The 23051-nt window shown below is 44.4% G+C and overlaps 1 protein-coding gene across 1 annotated transcript; it reads right to left on the bottom strand.

Annotated features, from left to right (window-relative positions):
• Window positions 1–8906: 8906 nt before the first annotated feature.
• NKX2-2 (NK2 homeobox 2) lies at window positions 8907–22112 on the bottom strand. The gene is made up of 3 exons (XM_051975847.1): window positions 22035–22112; window positions 11788–12474; window positions 8907–10383 (listed from the first exon to the last, which is right to left on the bottom strand). The coding sequence occupies exons 2-3, from the start codon at window positions 12044–12046 to the stop codon at window positions 9821–9823; spliced, it is 822 nt and encodes a 273-aa protein (XP_051831807.1). The 5' UTR covers window positions 12047–12474; window positions 22035–22112; the 3' UTR covers window positions 8907–9820.
• Window positions 22113–23051: the final 939 nt, after the last annotated feature.

The following is a 23051-nucleotide window of genomic DNA, read 5'->3' as shown; positions in this document are numbered from 1 at the left end:
TGCGGGAGGAGATAGGAGCTTGTAATGAGCTTTGTATTTACTTAAACTCTGCTATCAAGATACTGGATTGCATAGCAGATAGACAATCCCACTTGAACTAGGGATAAATTTATATATTGCCCTAGACATAAGCTTTGTAACCCTGGGGATATCACTTAATTCCTCTCAGGCTCAATTTCCTCATCTGTAAAATGGAGATTACAACTCTACATCATTGTTAAGAATATAAAATATATATATATATATATATATATGTATACACACACACATATATATGTATGTATATATACATATATACACACATATATATATATGTATATATGTGTATATTATATATATGTCAAGTGCTATGGAAACTTTATGGGGAAATATAAATGCTATTATTACTATTATATTTTATATAAAAACTTTTTGATTTACAAAACATCTCCTCACCCTACCAAATCTTGCAAGCATTAACACTTCTATTTTACAGATAAGGAAGCTGAGATTCAAGGAGCTGAGCAGTTTATCTAAGGTGACATTGCCAAGTGAAAAGCTTCAAAACTCAGACTTCTGACTCCAAGTTCCATATTCTTTCCTCTAAGCCTAATTGATTTTTTTAATGAAAATAAAATGCTAAAGAAGACATTGTGAAATTACAATTTTTTTTTTTTGCTTTTCTCAGCTGTTGATTCTCATTCTCTTCCCCAGATTAAATTATTTTAAGCAGTCTACAATAACTTTGCACTTTTTATGTGACTTTTGACTTAATGTGTGGAATCAAGCAATTAATTTTTTTTTTTTTGAGGCAATTGGAATAAAGTGACTTGCCCAGGGTCATACAGTTAGGAAGTGTTAAAGGCCTGAGGTCACATTGGAACTCAGGTCCTCCTAACTTTAGGGCTGCTGCACTATCCACAGTCCCACCTAGCTACATTTTTAAAGTAGTTTGGTGATTTAATTTTTTTCATACGTAAAATGGAGTGTATTTCATTAAGATGTAAAAATGGTGATGGAAATAGCATCTATAAACCTTTAGGGAACTAAGAAACTTTAGAAACTATGCCCCCAGACTGAAGAATGGAAGAAGAGAGGAGAAAAAAGAAAAGGAAGTGAACATTTACATTCTCCAAGTTCAAATACATTTAGACCTGGGAGTTCTTAAACTTTTCTTGTTTATCACGAACCCCTTTGGCAGTCGGTTGAAGCCTATAGACCCCTATTTAGAAATGACTTTTGTCCATATTCATCCTAGAAGGAAACGCCAGATTGCAATTATAGATTAATATAAATAGGTATGTAATTTTTCCCCATACAGTTCACAGTCCTTCTGAAACGAAAGGAAATGAATGAAAACCCTTTGCAGGGCACACAGTACCCAGGTTTAAGAACATCTTATTTCTCCAAAATAAGTCTGTTTCCACCTATAAAAGTATCCATCAACCTGAAGGGCAAAAACAAACAGGGAAGGATAAATTAGAAATTCTGCTTGTTGGCGATATTTTACGGCTCGGTTTCTGTTTATTTAAAAAGTTGGTTGCGAGTAGAAATGGAGCCGTCGTGCAAGCTTCCTTTCCTTATGCAATTGCGCCCCACCGCGGCCCCTTTCTGCAACGCAAGTACCTCCCCTTTCTGGTCACTAGCCACTTCGAGTAGGTTTGAGTGGCTTTGGAGCCAATGCTTACTGGAGGAAAGTTAAGTCCAGGGGAGTTTGAAGAAAATAAACCTCATTTTATGGGCGGGAGACGAGGAGGCAGTGAAGTGTAATTTGTGAAGCAGTGGGTCAAACCCGAAAGCTATTTTTTTTGAAATTCGTTTCCCGTTGAAATGGATCTCAGCGGCGGGAATTTCCGCCCTTGACGCTGTTTCAGACCCCTAAGAGCTACCTTTCCGTCTCTAACCGGCTCTCCAGGCTCCGGGAGCTGCCAAGCCGAAGCGTTTTTGTAGTGCGCCTTCCACTTTCCGGGCCCCGGGGTCTGGAACCGCGAGCAGAGGAGGCGGGAGAAGGAAGCCCCTGCCCTCAGGGGGAGCTAGGTTGTGGACGCCGCACCCGACCGCGCCGCGCCGCTCCCGCACCGGGGCCCCACCTCCTCCCTCCGCGGCCCGAGAGCCCGCTAGCCGCGGCTCCCCCTGGCGGCCTGGCAGAGAGAAAGAGCAAAGCGTGGCGGACACTGCGGGGCCGTAGTGGGCCCTCAGTTGGAGGAGAGCGCGATGGGGAAAGGACGGAAGCCACTCCTTCAAGCGGGGAAGATGGGCGCCTGCTTCTTCGAAGACCTTTCCTTCTTTCTCCTTTCCAGGGTGAGGGGCGTTTTCCTGCCCTTCCACATGGTTAAAACTGGTGCTGGAATTTGTAGTAAGAGGTGAAAACCTGCAGAAGGAACATCTCCAGGAGCCGGGATTTGAAGCTGCGAGTGTAGTCCAGCAGGCTCTTTTCTGGAGTTTCCCCGAGCCCTGAACCAAGTCTACTTCCCAGAATAAACCAAATAAAAAATGCACATACACTTCATCAGGTGAACCGAGAGCATCACTTGCAACCATCTTTTCTAGCCTCCCAACAAACTGCTGTCTTTTGCTCTCTGTCTCTATCTCTCACCCTCCTTTTTTGTTTGAGCCTTTCTCTTCAGGGACTTGTGTTTTTCTCATATATTTCCCCCCTTTTACAGCAGCATTTTAATAAATAAAATAGAATACCTTCAGATCATTAGAGGAAAGAGTCTTCATTGAAAGAAAAATGAAAATAATGGGAAAAGGAGAAAGAAAAGAAATTAATACAAGCCATAGCTTTTTATATTTACCTGTAATTTTTGTTATTCCAACCTAATAGGATAATAGTAGGGTAGCCATGGATACCTCGATGCTAGTTAGAACAATCACTTCTGACACATACTGGCTGTGAAGATCCTGGGCAAGTCACAGTCTTGCAGGGCTATAGGAAGGAAATTCCTAACCAGGCGAGTTGCCAAGAAGATGTTGACTTAGAAAAGAGAATTTCCTCATCAGGGAGCTCCCAGTGAACTCACAACTTAAGTCTGTTTTTGCTTTCCTTTGTATCCCAATCACTTCCAAGGATGTGTGGCACACAGTATTTAATATATGCTTCTTAACTATATATTACATATACATATGAAATTACAAATATAGATAGGACTTGTGGTTTCATCAGTGGAGGGGAGCTTCTGGTGTGGAAATTTCGTCCACAGATGCAGGTCAGCAATTTCCTATAACTCAGGACCTTGTGAAAATAGGAGAGGGGTCCAAAGTCAAAGATGATGTATTAGAGACAGGACTTGAACTTAGGTCTCCCTGCTACAAGACCCACAGCTGTCCACTAAACCACGTTGCCTCTCGTGCAAAATATGTAGAAATACATAATTTATAGAGAACGCATAATTAATAAGTATCTCTTTATATAGATAGTCATCGATGGAAGTTATTCATAACAATCTCTAGTCAACCATAGCTGAGTCCAGCCAAAGACCTTCAGTTTTACTTGATATGGTTTAATATCTGCCATTATGTGGGTGCATACTTTCCCCCAACACTTACACACCCAACATAGAGTAGTATTTAATGGCCATTCTATCTATTGCATAGAGAAAAAAGTCATTTATCTCCAGGGTAATCGTAGCTCCAGAGCTGAGTAATCCGAAGGGCTTTGCTGCCTCCCGGTGGCCACAGGGAGCCATGGCAACCCTTGTTTTAGGGGTTTGGAGAGGGGTCGGAGGTTGTTTGCGCGAGCGAGGCTAGTCAGGCGATTCCCTCTCCCCCACCCCAAGCTTTTCTGATTGCAGCGGTGATGTCTGCCTCTTTTATTAATAACGGTAACGGAAAAAAAAATCGACGCCTAAAAAACAAAACAAAATAGAAGAGGTGGTAGGGATAGGGAGGAGGGAAGGAGGGGAAAGCAATAAAACTAAGATCGTTTCCTAGGCAAGATAGCGTGGGCTATAATGCGGTGGAGAGATCAGGAGTTTATTTGCAGATCCTGGATAAAAGATGATATATCGACACGGTTTAGAGTGTCACTCTGCTCAGGCTCTCATGAAGCCACAAGTACATATTTCCTGAAATATTGCACAATACAATATCTAATCCAAGCCACCACTTAAGAAATGGAAAACCTTAGTATCTTATACATCACCCATATGGTCTTTCCTCTCTAAGAATGGAATGGGGACCCCTTGAAGAATATAGTTTTCTCCATTCCCTCCTCTTCCCAAGAACTGAAGCTTTGTTTTAGGTTTTCCAAGTAATCACTTAGTGATCTGTCTTTAAAAAATACAACTGAGAATTGTTCTTATACTTGGTAAATATTGGATTAGCTTTTCAATGACCGAACTCTTGAAAAGACTCAAGAAATCCACACCAGGTCTCAACTAAGCTCAATAGTCAATAGGTAAGGAAAATAAGTTATTTCCAAGGCTTAGAGGGGTTTCCATTCATTATCAGGTTATCTGATTTTTTCTTAATAGGAAGAGAAAAGGAGAGGTAGGAAAAGGAAGAGAAATGTTTAAACATAAAGCACAGGATTAACTGGAATTTCCTTCATTTTGGTCTCAGTTCACTTAAGGATATTTCATTTTACATTGCAACTGCCCTTTGATTGATTTTAATTTCATGATAGCAAGCAAAATAATCCTTTAGTGAAAAGGAATTTACTTGCTTTGCTTATTTTTCCTATATTCTTTCACTTCATCGTGGAAAGATGGCACAAGCAATGATTCTTCATCATCCACGGTAATAAAGGCTAATAAAACTACCTTGTAATGTCCACCCATAGAGATAAAAATGGAACAATAGCAATCTCAGAAGTTTTGTGTCTATCTTTCCTTGTATCTGTTTCCCCCTCCTCTCCAATTTTTGTAAAAAAATCTTTCAATGTATTTTTTAAAGGAACCAATTGATTATTAAACAGGACCATCCCCTACCCACTGGGCTTCCATTTAAGGGAGGGAAAAATGTTGGGGAAAGTCTCTGACATAACAGAAAAACCAACAACATTGTGGGAAGGACAACAGAGAATTCTAAGAAGGAATAATCTGTTGGTCTCCCATTTTGGAAATCTGAGCAGTTTGCCGAGGAAAAAGAACACCTGGTTCTCTGATTGTTGCAGAGCTATAGGAAGACCCATATGGACTGAACTAGTTATTACTAATATTTCTGGCTTTTTCACTATGAATATATGTATTGCCTTTTGAGATTATTATGACAAATTTATTGGTAGGGGAAATAGGAATGTTTCTTTTCCATTCTAGGAATCTGAAGCCAATTTCATTCAGTTCCAACAAGGCTCCTGAGGACTTCATCAAAGCTTGCTGCCTTGCCTTCTTCACCCAAGTCTTTCAATTTGCCCTCTTCCTCTGACCCAGATCAAGAAATGAAAACTTCTATTAGAGCTCAGCAGGAGCCTGAAAAAGTGGTGGCATGGGGGATTGGTTTTCAGGGTTGTTGTTGTTGTTTTTTGAAATTGGGGAGCAGCAAAGGAAGAAAAAAAAGAGACAATGAAGGAGCAAGGACCAAACTCCAATAACCACTCTTTTTATCATCGGCAGAGTTATGAGGCCAGAAGAAGCCTATGCACTAAGAAGAGAAACCTGGACTTCCAGGTTGAAGGTTTGGAGGCAAGTGATTGTCCACCGAAAGGCAGTAGACTCAGTTGGGTAGTAGAAGCTAATTTCATAAGAAAAGAGAGAGGAGAGAGAGGAATGAGAAAGGGAGAGAGACAGGATAGAGAGGAAAGAGATGAGAGAAAGGAGGGAGAGAGGAGAGAGTGAGTGGATGGGGGGGCAACTTGGAGGCCAGCATGGGGGGCCTTCTGAAGCCATCAAAGACAGGGTGGCTTTTTTCCCCTTTTACCACCCCCCTTCTCCAGCCCCCCCCAATAGATATAGCACGAATTTTTAATGTGTCTTCCTTTCACAGACAACAATACCGGGTTTGAAAGCTGGACACAATTTGGGTTTTGTGAAGGTCCCTCTTTGCCCTCCCTCAGCCCAGCTGTCCATATGGAATACAGCATGTAGGACAAGGATCACAATGGGACCCACTGACAGGACCAACAAAACCCCCAGGAGACTTCTGCCTGACTCCGGGATTCACTGCTCCTGATAAACGAATTGAATACCACTAAATGGGAGGATGGAGGGAGGGGTGGGGGGTTAGGCGGGGAGTGTAGCACCGTCTTTCTCCCTTTTTCCCTCGTCTCTGTCCCCTGTGAGTCCCTTTCTCTCTCCCTCCTTAATATGCACGCCTCTAACATCCTCAGCTCCCAGCCTCCCCCATTGTGCTGTTTTGTGATGTATACTGTAGATTGGGCAAAGATAGACTGCAGAAACTGCCTCCATTGCGTGTGAAATATAAGGCCAGAGGGGTTAGGGCCACACAGGACTTCAGCGGGTTTATTGACTTCATAGGGACCCAGAGGGAAAAAAAAAGTAGTGAGCTTGCTAACCTCCCTCTTGTCCCCTCCTTCCAACACACCACACACACACACACACACACACACACGGCTGCCAAATTACACACATATAGATATCTACTATTTAATGGAACACCTCTATGTTGATCTTGGACAGGAAAAATATTAAGGGTATTAAATCAGATTTGGGTTTGGAAATATACAATAAGATTCTCTCTACATATCTTTCAAATGTATACAGCTAGAAGTAGCGCAAGTCGATTAATAGTTTTTTTTTTTTTCCCTCCCTATCCAAGATAATGATTTGGTTAATTTTCGATGAATTTATGTGGAATTACACCCCTTTCATAATTGGGGGAGGGGAAGGGTGGTTCACTGATCAAATAATCCCTACTACTGTGAAAACAGTCCAAATATGAGCTGATTCTCTAGTCATTCATAAATCCCTTTTTAGTTATTTCAAAGGATTTAGGTGGTGTAACTTTTCTCCCTGGGACAAATATTATGGTTGGTTTTTGTTTGTTTTAAGTCCAAAAAGCGATTTACCTTTCTCTTCTTTAAAAAAATTAAGAGAATAGTCTAGATTTTCAAGTCAATCGAGAGAACAAAGAGATAACTTCAGCGTTTGGGGAACCATCCAATCCCCAAATTAAGAAATACATTTTTTGGGAGAGGTAATATTAGAGTGACTTCCGAGCCCTCTATTATCCAGAGAGCTGTGTATAAAGCGAGAAAAACATTCAATAACCTTCCCTTCATAGGAGCTATTGAACGCCTGAAGATTTGGTTACAGATAATCGTGTTTGCCTTAGATATTGAATTAAATCTGATCATCAACAAGAGCCAGGATGGGAGGAAGTCATTTGGGACTGCTCCATTTGCTTTGGCGTTCGCCGCCACCCCCTCTCCCTAGTTCCGGATTGTTTGTGAAACTCCCAGGGAGAAAGATACAATTTCAGAATCTGTACCGGCTTCCAATCAGAAAGAGTAAAAGCTCCCCGCTCTCCTCTAAGCCTTCAGAAGTCTAGGTTATTTTCTGAAATCAGGGCATTAGAGAAGAAAGGAGAACTTCGAGATCCGACTGCCCTTACTTATTCCCCTCCTACATTGCAAAATGTGCGGGAGCATCTGGAAAGGGGATCTTCTCTGAGCTTACAGATTGAAAAATGAAATAAAGTAATACAAATAAGGAAGCTCCCTCCTTCATAAAGACCAAAAATGCTCGTCCCTCCTCCCCTATTCTCTCCAGTCATTCCTGCCTGCAAAGGCGCCGGATCTGAAATAGGGGATCAACACCTCCATTTCTTCTCCACTTTCCACTGCTATTACAATACACACACACACATACACACACACACACGCACGCACACACACACACACACACACATACTTAAACTCTGATTTTTTTCATTTTAGTACTTTATTATTATTATTATTATTATTTTTTGGCAATCCTCCTATCCGATCCATACCTCATACACAATAAATAGAAATGATTATAGGTCTCCGGTTAGGGAGAGGGGGCAATGGAGACGAATGAATCTGGGCGAAAGAACTATGGAAATTCAGGAAGGGGGAAAGGTCTCCCCACTTCACCCATCGTCACTAAGAAACACTTAATTTCCATTTAATTCCCCCAATTCTTCTGCTCTTTATAAGCCACGGGCCCTAAACCTTTCCCAAGAGGACACTGAGCTCTATCCCAAGCCTTAGTCGTCCTCATCTGCAGTTAGTTCTTTCTATCGTTCAATCACAAAAAAGAAGGGGTGGAATAGTGAAGAATAGGGAAACCCAACAAGTCAGTCCTCTCTCTTCCTCTCTCCCTCTCTTACTCTTCCTCCCCTTCCTCATTCCCCCCCCTCCCCTCCCTTAAGTAAGAGGTAAGTCAATCCCAACAAAGTGAAAGTCATTGAGTGTAGTGGCGTCAAAAGCTTCTCAGTCTGAAGGAGCCACTCGTAGATTTCGGTGACTGAGGGACTTCTCCCTCCCCCCCCCCCCACTTCTGCCGGTTTCACAAATCACTTTCGACCCACCTCCCCTCAGTTTAAACATTGGGGAAACCTCTCTGAGGTAAAGAACCCGGATCAAATACATAGAATGATATTTATTTTTATCTGGGACAGTGTAGGAAAAAGGGGCAATAGGGAGGCAATTCCTTAACTAGAGAGGGAAAAACATTTACACCCCAAACGCCTGGAGAGTAGACTTATAATCTTGCATCCCAAAGGTGAATTCTCAGTATCCCGCTTTCTACAATCCTTCACTACTCATTTTGTCTCACCCCCCCCCCCCCAAACATCAACAACAAACAACAAAAGCAACAATAATCGGGCAACTCAGGCTAGGATTGCGGCCTGTGTCCCCAGTTCCCTCCCGCGGCAAGGCGCTGCTCCTTGGAGACAAAGTCAGACAAAACGGGACGATTTTTTTCTTTCTTTCTTTTTCTTTTCTTTTCTTTTCTTTTTTTTTTGTTTTTAAACACAGCATTTTTATTAAAATTCTTATAAAAAATTGAAAATCTCTCAGCGCTCCTTTCGGAGTCGTACACAACCACTGAACTGGATATACCCGGGAACAGGGTCCCGAGAATTATGAGGAGGGTTTGGGGTTGTATGTCTTCTACATTTTTTCTTTTTCTTTTCTTTTTTTTTTTTTAATATTCGGGGCATATTTGCATTGAGGCAAAAAAAGAAAAAAAGATAAAGTAAATAGGATAGGGATGGGGAAAGGAAGGAGAAGAGAAAGATCGTCCTGAAGGTTACTTTTGGCAATATTCACCACCAATATTTACAAAAACCCAAACCTAAACAAAAAGCAAACAAATAGAAAACTAGGAGGGAAGGAAAGGAAAGGAAAGGAAGAACCTGCTACCAGTTGTCAGAATGTGTACATGGCCATAAATATTTAAAATTTTCTTATAAAAAGGAGAAATAAAATTCTCTATTTTAAGTATTCTCCACTTGCTTTAGAAGACGACTGACAACATGTCTACGGCACACAAACATACTTTACAAAAAAAAACACGAGAGCAGAGGGGTTTTATTTTGTGTGGAGGGAGATTTATCTAGGGTTTTTTGTTTTTTGTTTTTTTGTTTTTTTCAGACGACGACGACGACGGTTTCTCTCCCCCCTCTCCCCAGAGGAGTGGCAAGTAAGCAGGACTGCACAAAATTTTTGTAAACACGGCGCCCAGATCTCCAAAACCCCTCTCTCCAAAATAAAAAAAAAGAGAGGGAACACAATCCTTGGATTTTTCCACCCCAAGGAGCTCAAAACATTTCCCTCCCTAAAAAAAAAAAAAAAAGAGCAAACTCCATAATAATAATTAGAATAATAATAATAGCGTCCTCCAGTGGAGTGGGATTTGTTTTGGAGCCTTGAGTCTCTCTCTCTCTCTCTCTCTAGGGCTAGGGCGTCTGCTCACCAAGTCCACTGCTGAGCTTGCACCAAATGGTGCGCTGTCGGGTACTGGGGGGTGCTGGCGGAGCTGTACTGGGCGTTATATTGCATATGCTGTAGCGACTGGGCGCTGTAGGCGGAGAAGGGGATGCCGGCCTGGAAGGTGGCTGCGGCCAAGTCCTGAGCTTTGAGCGTGTGGCAGGGTTTGCCGTCCCTGACTAAGACGGGCACGGCCACCCGGCGTGGGGAGGGCAGGGGGGTCACCTCCATACCTTTCTCAGCCCGTGCCCGTTTCATCTTGTAGCGATGGTTCTGGAACCAAATCTTCACCTGCGTGGGAGTTAGACGGATGAGGCTAGCCAGGTGCTCCCGCTCTGGAGCCGACAGGTAGCGCTGCTGCCGAAAGCGCCGCTCCAGCTCGTAGGTCTGCGCCTTGGAGAAGAGCACCCTCCTCTTCCGCTTTTTGCCCGCTTCCCCCCCGCCGCCCGGGGTCTCCTTGTCGTTGTCCGGCGACTCGTCGGCCGAGGGCTCCGGGGATTTAGCGCTGGAGTCCTGAGGGGGCGCCCCAGCCGCCAGCCCGTGCACTGCAGAGGGAGGGTATGGGAGAAAGGAAGCGGGAAAGTGGAATGTAAGGCAAGATTGAGGATGGGTGAGGGTGGTATGGGCAAGGATGGTAGAAAAAGAAAAAAGAATATGAAAGAGAAAGAGAGAGAGAGAGAGAGAGAGAGAGAGAGAGAGAGAGAGAGAGAGAGAGAGAGAGAGAGAGAGAGAGAGAATGAGAATGAATGAGAATATGAAAGAAAAAGTATGAGAGAAAGAGAGAGAGAAAATGAGAGAGAGGCCTAGGCCCTCTGCCCTGCCCCGCAGCAACAGACGATTGCTTATGCTCAAACCCTCCCCCTGTGCCCCAATCTCCTCATCCCTTTTGGCGTCTAGGGGAAGGATTTAGGCCCATTACTATTTTCTCCTTACTCTCCCTTTCTAACCACCATCCACGTTCGAACCTGTCAAACAAATAAACAAAACTGATCTCTAGTTGGAGGCATTTGGGAAGAAACTTCCTTGCCCCCCTTGGCGATCTCCAGCCCTGTTAAGAAGATTGCCAGAGCCGTCGGGTGTGCTCTCAGCTTCTCCAGGTGGGTAGGACGGCCTGAAGAAGTAGTGGGAATAAAGAGGGAGATTCATTTTCCCAGTGGTTATGAAAATGGCTATGAGGATGTCTTTTGCTGGGGGGGGGGGGGGGGGGAAGGAGGTGCGAAGAGAAGAAAGGGGCCAAAGGATGGAGATCTCCTACACCCTTAAGTGATTTCCTCTCTAAAGAGACGTGGGCTGATTTTTAAAAGAAGAAAGCCACAATCCAGTCATTGATCAACTCTTCCATTTAAGACATTTTGTGTGTGTGTGTGTGTGTTTTGTTTTTGTTTTTCTGACTGTCTCTAAACCAACCGATATCCCGCTCGGCACAAAGCTGTCTCTATATCTGAACAACGGGAGGGCTATTTATAGTACCCCCAGAACGTCCATCTGCATCTTAGGCTCCTTCAGAGATCAATACTACACACACGGGCTAGAACACAGAAGTGTAAATATGCCTAGTGATCTTTTGCCTTAATAATGAGATGTTATTTACAATTTGTCATAGGCCCACAAATCTGAATTATAACAAATACCACCCTTTGGAAGGGCATTTCTTCTCTTTTTCTTTCTTTCTCTTGCAGTTCAACAACATAAGAAAAAAAAAATTAAAGGTATAAGCTCCCAGTTTTGTTCCAGTCCCTTTTCTTGAGACATGCAGAGTTTTTAAAACAAGGGTAAGAGTTAATAGATTCTCCCCACGCCCAATCAATACTTTAGGGCCTGGCCTAGGTTGGGGTTGGGGTGACTGGGTTAAATAGCTTCTCTTTCCACTGTCCAACCACATTTGATCTAAGGGAGAAAGAAGGGGGGAGGGAGGTGGAGGATTGTTAGAGTGAAGTTTCTTTACTCACAGGAATATTGGATGCTCTCGGTACTGGCCAGCCAACGGGTATAGGGGTTGTCGCTGTTGTCGTAGAAAGGATTTTTCAGGGGCAGGGTTTGTACTGCTTCCAGTGCGCTTGGTCCCAGCACCCCGCTTCTCTTGGTAGGTTCCGACCCCTCGCTTTCTTCTTCTGCCCCCTCTGCCACCGATCCGTCCTCATCGTTGGTGTCAGGCAGGTCTAAGATATCCTTGACCGAAAAGCCCGTCTTTGTGTTGGTCAGCGACATGGTCTGGGCCCGGCAATTTATGCAGGAAAGTTGCAACACCAGTTTGTCAATCCGCAGTTCTTCGGAAACACACACACACACACACACACACGCACGCACGCACACGAGGGGTGAGTGGGGGATGGGGAGGGGGAAGGGGAGAAAGGGGAGAAGTGTTGGATTTTATTTAAAAAAATATATAACTATGAGGAAAGGGAGAAAAAAATCCACTATTTTCTTTGAAAGGACTCAAAAATTTGTTCAGTAGAAGAAGCCAGGAGTTCCGCGGGCTGCTGATCTGAGTAACAGTTTGTAACTCCAGGAACGATGCCAAAGTGCGGTTACTTCGGGCTCCGGCTGCAGCACAGTGTGCGGTGTCTGGTGGCAAGAAAAAAATAAGCCATAGCTGGAGTGATCAGTCCATATAAGGCTGGTCTCCACACATGAACCTGCAGAGAGAGAGAGAGAGAGAGAGAGAGAGAGAGAGAGAGAGAGAGAGAGAGAGAGAGAGAGAAAGGGGGGAGGGGGAGAGAAAGAGAGAGAAGAAATGAGAGAGAGGGGGAGAGAGAGAGAGAGAGAGAGAGAGAGAGAGAGAGAGAGAGAGAGAGAGAGAGAGAGAGACATTAAAAACGCAAAAGGTTGGCCACGTGTGGGCGGGTCTTAGGAGTCAAGTGGATGAAGACAGTGTTTGCAGATGTGAAATTGTGGGTTTTGGGGAGATTCGAGCTCCCAGCCATTGGTCCCGTAGCACATGATGAGTGGTATAACGTGTCAATTAATTGCAAAGATGGGGAGGGCCTTTTTACACAGTATTTACATACAAAGAACTACCAAGTCGCTTGATATTCCATACACTTGAAAGTGGCATTTTAACAAATTGCTTCTGAAAAAGGAAAGAAAAAAAAAGGGGGGGAATCCAGTTTTATATTCACCACCCTCAACTCTTTTCCCCTCCCTAGCAAAATGAAAGATCCGCCGCGTGTAGCAGAAGAGGCTACGAGTCTTTGGAATGGGAGGGGGGGGGGAGTGAGAAGAAGAGGAAATCTCTTTTTCGAATTAATGGTGGTTACCTAAACAAGATGCTGTTCAGATGGCAAGAGACCAACTTATGTAAACCTCCTAGGTCAATATTTTGGTTGAGGCTTAAGGATGAGCACTAGAAATTAAACAGGCGAGTAATTGATTCTAGTTAGCTCCGAAATACCCCGGAATAGCTGAGCGGAGGACTCTTTCGCCCACCTCCATCCACAAGGCGGATTCTCCCCCCCCCCAACCAATGCCCTCTTTTTATTTGCTGAAGTCTAATTTATTTCACTCATTCGCATCTCAACTCTCCCTCCGCCCTCCCCCTTTGACACAGACAAGGACAGGCGTTTCAGTTAAGCTTTTGACATCATGAGTTAAGAAGATGGGGTATGTGGAGAGGAAGGTCTGTTCTAACTCCAGGACTGGTTTGAACTCAAGATGTTCTCTCTCCCCCTCAATTTCCTTTCTGGCCTTGCTCGGATAACCACGGAAACTCCCAGCATTTCCTCTATGTGCTAGCAAGCCAGTCAAATAATGTGAAGTGTGAGAGAGATTTGGAGACTCGGGAGTGAAGACTTGGATACAGAGACAGCCCCTCTGTCCTTTTTCCCTCATGTATTACCCCCCCCATTCCCCGCCCCCGTTTGAAACTCAGCATGTGGTGAAGCTAGAAGAGGGAAGAAGGACGGAGGGGTGTTAAAGGGGGGTGAGGGGAGAATTGACTGGCCCAGAATGTATCAAGGAACTGTGACTGGAAGAATGAGGGGCCGAGAAAGAGACAAAATATCCACCCGCAAAGCTGTTTGGAGGGATGGTGTGTGTGTGTGTGTGTGTGTGTGTGTGTGTGTGTGTGTGTTGTGTGTATGTTGGCCAATACTTTCAGTGTCTTCATCTTCCATCTAACTCCGCCCCTAACTTTCTTTTCCCTTCTCTGGAGACTTTGTTCAGTTCGAGGGGTTAATGGTTTGAAACCCTGAGTTAGGATTGTGTTGAATCTGCATTCTCTTCCTGACCCGGTAACTGAACTATTCCCCTTTAACAGCCCCCTCCCTTTTCTCTGGGCAGTAGAACCCGGCTCTTAGGACATATTCTTTTTTTAAGTATACTAGTTTTTATCCTGGGATTATCTAACTTTTCGTCACCACCATCAAAAAGTGACAGGAGAGAAGTTTGACTTGGGGAAGGAAGAGAACGTTGACTTTGGGAGAGAGGTCTAGGTTCGATTTGATTTCGAGTGCCCCTCCCCCTCTTTTATGGAGGGAATTGAGGTGTTGGGGGAGGGTCAAATAATGGGGAGCTTGGTGGAATGTGTCCGACTTTCCCTTCTGGCCCCCCATAATCGGTTTTTATTTTGCTCCCCAGCAAAGCCTCGGAGTTTGACTGGCCTCCGGAGCAATTTATTATTGTTGATCGGTTTATTTCTGCATCCCTCTCTGCCTCCCATCTAGTATGTGACGTGGGTGACAATGTCTCCGGGCTAAGCGAGGCCTTCGGCGCATCCTGGGTGGTCGGACCGGGCAAACACAAATACAAACCGATTGCTAAGCTGCGGACAATGGGCGAAATGTAGACAAATGTCCTGCTCCTGTTGGAAGCTTTTGTCCGGGCTCGGTTTTTGCATTTATTTCAGTGGCGAAATAATGCATGATTGACGCCCTCTTTCAGCGTGTCCTAACTGTTTGGAATAAATCTAAGGTTGTTCCTAGTTGTCATGGCATTCAACTGCTCTCAATGGACTATCTCTTCATTCATTTCGGAATCCATCCACAATATTAAGGAAACCCCTTCATGTTGATGGTCCCCGATTCCTCTTTCTCTACCCAATATACTTTTTTCTCTTCTTCTTTTTCTTCCTCTTTTCTCTCCCCCCCCCTCCCAATACGATTAGAAAATAAATTGAATCGCATCCCTGATACCCATTACTTTGGTCTCTCTCCATCCTATTTCCCCCCCTCCCCCTGTGTGTCTCTTACTCACTTTTCTCTCTCTTTTCACGTGGGAGCTCTTTGGCCTCTAGGGCAATGTGTCTAGGTTGGAGGTGCAGAAGAGAAACACAGTAGAGTTCAGCAGGGTTTGGACCTAGAGGCCTAGAGGTTTCCTTTTCTACTGTTATCTAGTTGCTAAATAAATCACTAAATACTTACAATGTCTAGATTCAGGAAAATAAAGCGTCACTGCCTTGATTCCTCAACTTAGCAATCGAGGCTGGACCCTCCTTTTGTCCCTTCTCTACTCCCCACCCCCCTCCCCTGCCCCCGACCCATGTCTGGGAACAGAAGCGAGGTGTCTGGGGGCATTCTGCAACCTTCAGTTGTGGCTGCCGTGAAGACAAACCCTTGGAAATCGGTCAGAAAGCGTTTTCCTTAGGGTTGTAAGGAGATGCCGCTGGGGGTGGGAAGACCTCTTTCCTTTACTCTGAAGTGCTGGTATGTTAGAATTCGAAAGTTCCATCTTTTACTCCTCAGACAATCTTTTCATCCTTTACACCACTGACACTTAAACCACTGACACTACCCTAGAGACAGACTGACTCTGGTGCCTAAGTTCTTGGAAATAGGCCTTACCCCAGTTAGTCTGCAATATTGCTTAAACCCTCGGAACTGCATTCGGTATTAACCTTTTGGGCAGGAAAAGTTAAAGGAGTATATGTGTGTGCATCCATGTATGTGACTGACAAGGTGCTAATTCCCCCTCCTCCCACCTACTTCCTTCCCAGAATCTGTCCATCCCCTTTCATTCTTTCCCCTTCTCCTCCCCTTTAGGGAGCCTATAAGATGCACAGACCACCTGATAGGTAAACATTTTCCCAGATTCTCAGAATTAATCAACCAGGTGGAAGAAGGGCCTCACAAAGGCCTATTGAAAAACTCACAATCTGGCCCCCCAGTCTCCCTTAAAAGACCTACTAGGTTTACTCCTTTCTAGTTTTCATCAAACACATCTTATCCCAGGCCTACTCTGCGCAACTCTTCAGGATCCCAGAGAATGATTTCCCTGTTACAATTACTAGCCTTTACATTCAAGACACCTGCAAATGCCTACCCAACCAAAGACCCATTGCCCCCCCCCCAAGTTTATTTTTTAAAATTTTACTGGTTTCTCAAGATCATTCTTAATCTGAGAATGAATTTTTAGGGTTGCTCTCTTTCCTGTTGCGTTTTGTCTCCCTCTTTCTCCTTATCCACTCTCTAACCCTTTTTTCTTAGAATCAGGAGAGAGATTTGGTGATTCTTTTTTGGGATGGTTTTTTTTTTTTTTTTTAGCAAATCTTCTCCACAATCTAGTCTACTGCACATGTGGCTCCCATACCAGAGTTTCCTAAGAGCTGACATTTGCAATTGAAAAGGGCTACAGAAAGCAACTGGGAGCCCTTTAATCAAGGGGGAGAAACTGGGCTTGTTATAGGTAGATCATAAAATACAAGTCCCCAAAGAGAGGTGTATAGGGTGAGGGAAGGCACAGAATTGCTATGTTGGGATTCAGCTGGCCTGGTGATAAGTTTTGCTGTGGAACCTACCCTGGGTGCAGAACTGAGAAGGTGGTCCAGGACTTGAAGCTGAGACCTTAGGGAGATAAAGTGCAAAATGCCCATTTTATGCAGTTGCTGCAGCCCAGACTCAAATTAAACAGGTGATTAAGCACTATTGACTCACAGAGAAAAAGTGAAAATGAGAGTGGGGGAGGGGAGAGGAGAAGGAGAGAGAGAGAGAGAGAGAGAGAGAGAGAGAGAGAGAGAGAGAGAGAGAGAGAGAGAGAGAGAGAAAGAGAAAGAGAGAGAGGAGAACGCTTTTCTCCAAGCAGCCTAGTTTCTTTCAGCAATATTTTTGCTGACTTGGATTGTTCAGGCCACAACAACCAGGCGGGAAGTCCCCAGTAGAATCTGGTGCTGCAGAAATATCCACTGATACCTCTTCAAGGTAGTATGTACTTGCCTAGTGACATTCATCTTTCTTTTCGGCTTAATTTATATTTTCTCTCTCTCCTTTTTTTGGAGTCGCCTTTTAAAGAAATTCTTTTTTTTTTTTTTTTTTGGTTGCTCTCTCTTTGCCAGACTCAGACTCCTAAAAGGTCAGAGGAGCCTTAGATATTATAATGCCTTCTCTTTCCATGTGGCTCAACTCTTTGTTTTTCCTCTACCCAAACTCTATTTTCCCCCCCAATTTTACCAGAATCTAGATTATTTTATCATTTCTCTTAGGAAAATTCTAGATCATGTCATCTATTTACAAAAATATTGTCCCCAGCTACCTGAGTTTGAGTCTCTTTTTAAAAGAAGGTGTAAGAATAGTCCTAAATCAGGCCTTATTCCAAAACTAAGTTAAAATAGAGCATGGAGCTGGAGAAATGTCCAATTGTCTCTAGAGTTTTCAAAGTTGCTCTCCACTGTCTGGCTTCTAGTGGTTTTCTTCATCCAGCAACTTTTGCTGTGATGCCCACAAGAAGCCATAAAGGCCTTTTAGTGTTACGCAGGCAAATGAGACCTGATCCCAGCCTTCTCAAGAATTTTGCTCTGTTCTTCCTAAAACTCACCAGGAGGAAGAGGGAAAAAGATGGTGGTGGTGATGGTACTCTCTGGGGGCTCACAAAACAGAAATGGATAGATTCTTTTCAGGGGGACTTGGGATAAGACTGCCCCCTCCCCAATAAATCCCTTGTTGAAACATTGTAGTAATAGTCCCCAGGGATAACTGGAGGATTTAAGCTTCTACACAGCAGGATAGAAGGAGGGGTTGGGGTGGGAGTCGGGTTATTTGAACAATTGAGCAAGAGGCCTAGAAGAAGAGGTGAATGTACACAGGATAAGTGGTTGCACTTCAGAACAAGTGGCCTCTAGTCATGTCATAGTGTTTACCTGTTTACTTTTACAGGTAGCTCAAGCACAAACCATTAGCCTTTTCATCACACTTTCTGGAATATGGGGACTCCTTCATTCCCCATTCCTATTCCTGCATCTAACTCCTAGTCCTTTTTCATTCCCCGCTTACCCTAAATCAAGGGCTTTTTAGATCTTTGAGTAAGCATCTGTAGTCATCTGTTTTAAGAAACAGTAGGGAACTCCTCCCCCCCCCCACCTTGATTGGAAACTAGGAGATGGATGGTGAACCCACCTTACACACTGCAGTGGACTCACACAGATTTCACAACACCTGCAGGGACACCTGCCAGTTCACAGATCCATCATATTCCTAGGGCATTCAAAGATACTGATTTATCTGGTGAAGTTCCCTTTCTCATTACCCTGGATTATTTTGGGATTGGTACAACCCTTGTCTTACTCAAAAGCCACAGCAAAGAAGAGAGGAGGAAACTGATTAGGTTTCTACTCAGAAGCACAGAAATTGGGGCTCCATGCCTGTAGCGTGGCCCGATGTGCACTCACTTGATGCTCTAGCATGCGGAGAAATGACTTCAACTACGTGGCCTTGGTGGCAGGCTGCCGAATACAATTATGGAATTAGAGGCATCATTTCCCCCCTTCCTAGGGCAGATGCGCTTCCACTCATTAAAAAGTACAAGGTCTTTTCCTTTTATTGGGAGGCACTTTACTTGTCTGACTTCATTTTTTTTTTAAAGGAATGAAAAGGAGTTGAAAAGGACCCCCCCTCTCTTTTTGTACAGTACACTGGGCTGACCTTTCCCCTACCACTGAGTCCATCCCTGATAACAGCCTTCAAGTGGATTAGTTTATTGTTTGCCCAGTGCCAAGGTGCGGGCAATTGTTTTCTCTCACTCCAGCATAGCACCTTAATGCTCCGGTGAGGATTAGTGGAGCTGACACAAAGCCTTTGTAGGAGGGGAAGGTTTATTTTATCTTCAGTTTGATACCCTGAAGAAGATACATACTTGAAATCAATGGGAATGGAAGATACAGACCAATTTAGGCCTGATGAAGGGATTCACCTTCCCAAAGCATACTTCCTAGATTCACAATAACACATGCTTTTGTTTTAAAGTGGGGGCAGGGGGAAAATAGCGGAACTTCGAGGATAAGAGGTGCTAGCCTTTGTTGGGAACACAGAGTGGGGAGGGGAGCATTGCTTCAGCACACAGTTTCCAGCATGAGGACCTTTCCCTGACTAGACAGCTTCAAATTCTGTTTGTCTTCAGAGAGTCCCTGGACAGCTACCTTTCCAATGCCGTATACACGCTATGTGAATAATTGCTTTCCTATAACTACTTGACATCCATACATCCATGAAGGGGTAAAGCCAGACAATATGGATGGTGGAACACAAAAGAGGTCAGTGTTTGAAATATTTGGGTAGGAAATATGAGGAATGGGGGGGGGAAGAGTGAAAAAGAGAGGGAAAGAAGAAGAAAGAAGAAAAAAAAGAAGGAAAGAGGGAGGGAAGAAGGAAGGAAAGAAAAGAGAGAAAAGAAGAAATTCTAAGGGAGGCCTTCAAGTTTAAAGCCTTAAGGTGAGGTTTTCTTTCTTTCTTTCCTTTTTCTTTAAAATCGTTCCTGAAAGTTCCCCATAGTAAGAAGGGCAAAGAGAGATTTTGTGGAATCTGTTCAAATATATCAGGAAGTTCTATTTGTACAGGAAGATCTTTCTATGTTATTCTGTCTAGGAAGGGGGAAGGAACTGGTTGGATGTAGGAGACTTTTTGAATCATATTTGAATAAAGTTAGAAGAGCTGAAAACCAGAATGTACCTGCAATAAAATAGGTATAGGTGCTTGGTGTATTCCTTGCATCATATTAACCAAGCAGTCACAATAGCAGAATTAATAGTCCATCTCTTTGTCTTTCTTCCTTGCATAATGAACCCTGGATACAGAATGTGGAAAACTAAATGAACTCCCCTTTATTCAGCCCCTCTATTCTTTTTTTTTCTCTCAAGGAGAAATATAATAACACTTTCATGATTCTCTTAAAAAAATAAATCTCCCAAGGTCATAAATTGTAATAGAAATTAGTATTTCTCTTTCTATTATTCAGTCCATTGTGTGTGGGGTAGGACTTGGGGGCATATGTTAGGACTTTGATAAATGCACTTTAATGACATCTTTGAAAATATGCCCAATAAAATAAAAGGCCAGAAAAGCCGTTTTCCTTTCATGGATGTTAAATTGGACAAGAAATGATGTTTTAGGTAGGTAGCAGGCTACAGAATAGGACCAGCTTATTTATAATGTATTTTCTTTGATAAAATGCTGAGAATCTTCCCCGGGGCAGTCCTTTCAGTTCCAATCTATTATAACCGTTTTATTGGTGAACCTAACGTGGTGTCCCTTCAGGCAAACCCGTAAGCCTCCTTCCTTCACTAGCTCTAATGATTAAATATGTCACAATGAGATTAAGCATTGTCAGCCCTGCCTTCGGAAAGGTTCTTCTCAGCCAAACCCAACAGTCTCTGATTACCACCATGTGAATGTGGGAGATTTGTGTGTCTTTTGGACCAGTAGAGCCGAAAGCACTTTCTTATCTGAATTTACTTCCTAATTTGTAAAAAAAAAAAAAAAAAAAAAATTACGGAGGACATAAAAGTACAACAGCTCCTAATTGCCTTTTTACAGTATTTAAAACGGGGCAGGTCTGAGATTGAAATTTAACATAGGTTGAAACGAATATCTGATGCATTTTGCAGAAAAAGAATCGGATAGAAGTAGGTAGGACTAGCCCACGTGCACATACATACATTCACCCAGACAGAGACATGGCAATTTGCTCCAAAACAGTCAACTCTGAAGAATCCTGAGACACCGCACCACTCCGCGTTAACTTTCTGGAAGTTATTCACGGAAGACTTTGGGGACCAGGAGAGTTACCCACCACGCGAACCGATCTAAGTCACTATATTTCAGAAAAAGAGAGGTGATATTCTAAATATTCTTAAATAGTATGCTCACTTCTGGGTTCAAACAACAGATACTCTAAGCAGCCTACGACCTCTGGGGACTTGGGCATTCATTCTTGATCCTCTGGCGAACTCTACTGCCTCAAGCGAGAACTGTCCTACTCAGAGATCCCTGGCAGAGGAAGACTTTGCCCGACAGGTCCTCTTTTCACTTTAACCTCCAGCTTTTCCTTTTTCACTAACTTTGATCTTCGATAACCGACTTTTCTCTCACAGGACCAATCCAGAGACAACTGTTTCTATCTCCATATCTTCCACCCTTCTCTTTCCCATCTATTTCGTCCCCTCTCCGATTTCCTTTTTCATACATTAGAAATATTTTTTAGACCCACAAGAAGTCAACACATCCCAAAGTCCCAAATACTTCTAACCACGATCCCTTAACAAGCACGACTATTGAAATCTCACTTTTCACTCCCGCTTTCCCCAAAACTCACAGATTTCATTGCCTCAGAGCTGCTCTCCACCACACACACAAGGAGACTTACTCGGCTTACGCAGGTACAGAACGTGTAACCAAAAAATCCTTCAAGTTCTCAACTACATATAGACCTTGTGTCCGGGCAGGTGGGTAGTTGGTAGGGAGATGAAGAGGGAGAGGCGTGCTGTTCTCCACGCTCACACTCCTGGTTGGTTTGAAAACAACCCAGATTAGTCGTGATTCTCTTCTTTATCTGTTCTCTCTCCACCCTCCTTCCTTTCCATCGCCTCTCCCCCCCCTCCCCCACGTTGCCCCACCCCCTCCTCGCCTTAGCAACAAGAATTGCTTCCCTTTAGTTTGTAAGGACTCTTTGATCTCCGATTTTTTCTACTTTTACTTTTGTCTCCTCATATCAGTACCTCACCTCCTAGCCAAACTCGCTCTTGGCATCTTCCTCTCACTCCCCGCCACAGCCCCTTTTACATTTCCGAAAAAGTGGAAGACGGCGGGGGCACCTGGTTGCTCCCGGCCTCTGCTGCAGGTAAACTTTTCCCCCTGCTTAAGTGTGGACAGGAAAGATGGGTTTCCGCATCTCTCCCTCCCCCACCCCCATCCTGGCGTTGCTCTCTTCTATAATTATCCATCCGCACAATATAATCACAAAGATCATGGAAAATAATAAATATTCCGCACATTCCCACCTGCTGCTTCCGGAGACTGAAAGACAGAACTCCTCACGGTTCCTGCCGGATTTGGGATGAAGAGGGTGTGTGTATACTCTGTGTGTGTGTGTGTGTGTGTGTGTGTGTGTGTGTGTGTGTATGTGTGTGTGTGTGTGTGTGTGTGTGTGTGTGTGTGTGTGTGTGTAGGGTCAGGTTGGGAAGAGGAACGGACTGAGAGATTTGGCGCCGAGAGAGGTCTCCCGGGTCTGGGCCAGCTGGAGCTGCTTCACTCCACGGGGCCGGTTCCTTGGGTACCAGGAGGCGGGAGGATGGGATTGCTCCTGCGCTGGCTGGGCCCTTTGGGCACCGCCCGTTCCGCCCCCAGCGGCTTCCCTGCCCTGGCTCTGTCCCGGCTCTCCTTCAGCCTCCAATAGACGCCCCGGGAGCTCAGCACAAGGCTCCCCTCCCTTCTCGGCTGATGTAGGGAAGACGAGGAAGAAAATGGGTTGGGGGTGGAGCGGCTGGCGGGATGGAACGGGCAGGGGCGGGGGGGGGGGGAGAGGAGGAGGGGAGGCGTAAAGCTATATGGCTATGGGGATCTCAAACCTTTACCTCGATTGAGAGACAGGGCCGTCTGAACCTTATCACCCACAGTTGTCCCCACATCTCTTCTGACCCCAGTTGGGTCAGTTCTTTACATCCATCGTCCCAGTGATTTTGCACCTAGAGCTTCTTGTAGTTTGACCCTTGTCTCCTCCCCTTTTCGCATGCCCTCCAGCCCCAACTTTCCCCTAGTATTTCTATCAGCCCCAAACTCCCTCTTGGAAGTCAGAGTTAACCCTACAGCTCCAAAGCAGGAGGCTCACCTGTTTGGGGGGTGGGAGTGAGAGTAGGGAAAGGAGGGGGAAGAGATGGGGATAAGGAGAAAGACGACCGGGGAGAAGCGGGTTGTTCAGCTCCTCCCCAAAAAGGATTAGGTGCTAGAGAGCCGGCTGCTCAGCTTCTGCTGCAGAGTCGGTGCAGGGAAGGCCGGTGGCTCTAGAAGGGCTGCTAACT

Source organism: Antechinus flavipes, chromosome 2, assembly GCF_016432865.1.
Source record: "Antechinus flavipes isolate AdamAnt ecotype Samford, QLD, Australia chromosome 2, AdamAnt_v2, whole genome shotgun sequence".
In the NCBI taxonomy this organism is placed as follows: Eukaryota; Metazoa; Chordata; class Mammalia; order Dasyuromorphia; family Dasyuridae; genus Antechinus; species Antechinus flavipes.
This window is presented reverse-complemented; position numbering and strand designations above follow the sequence as displayed.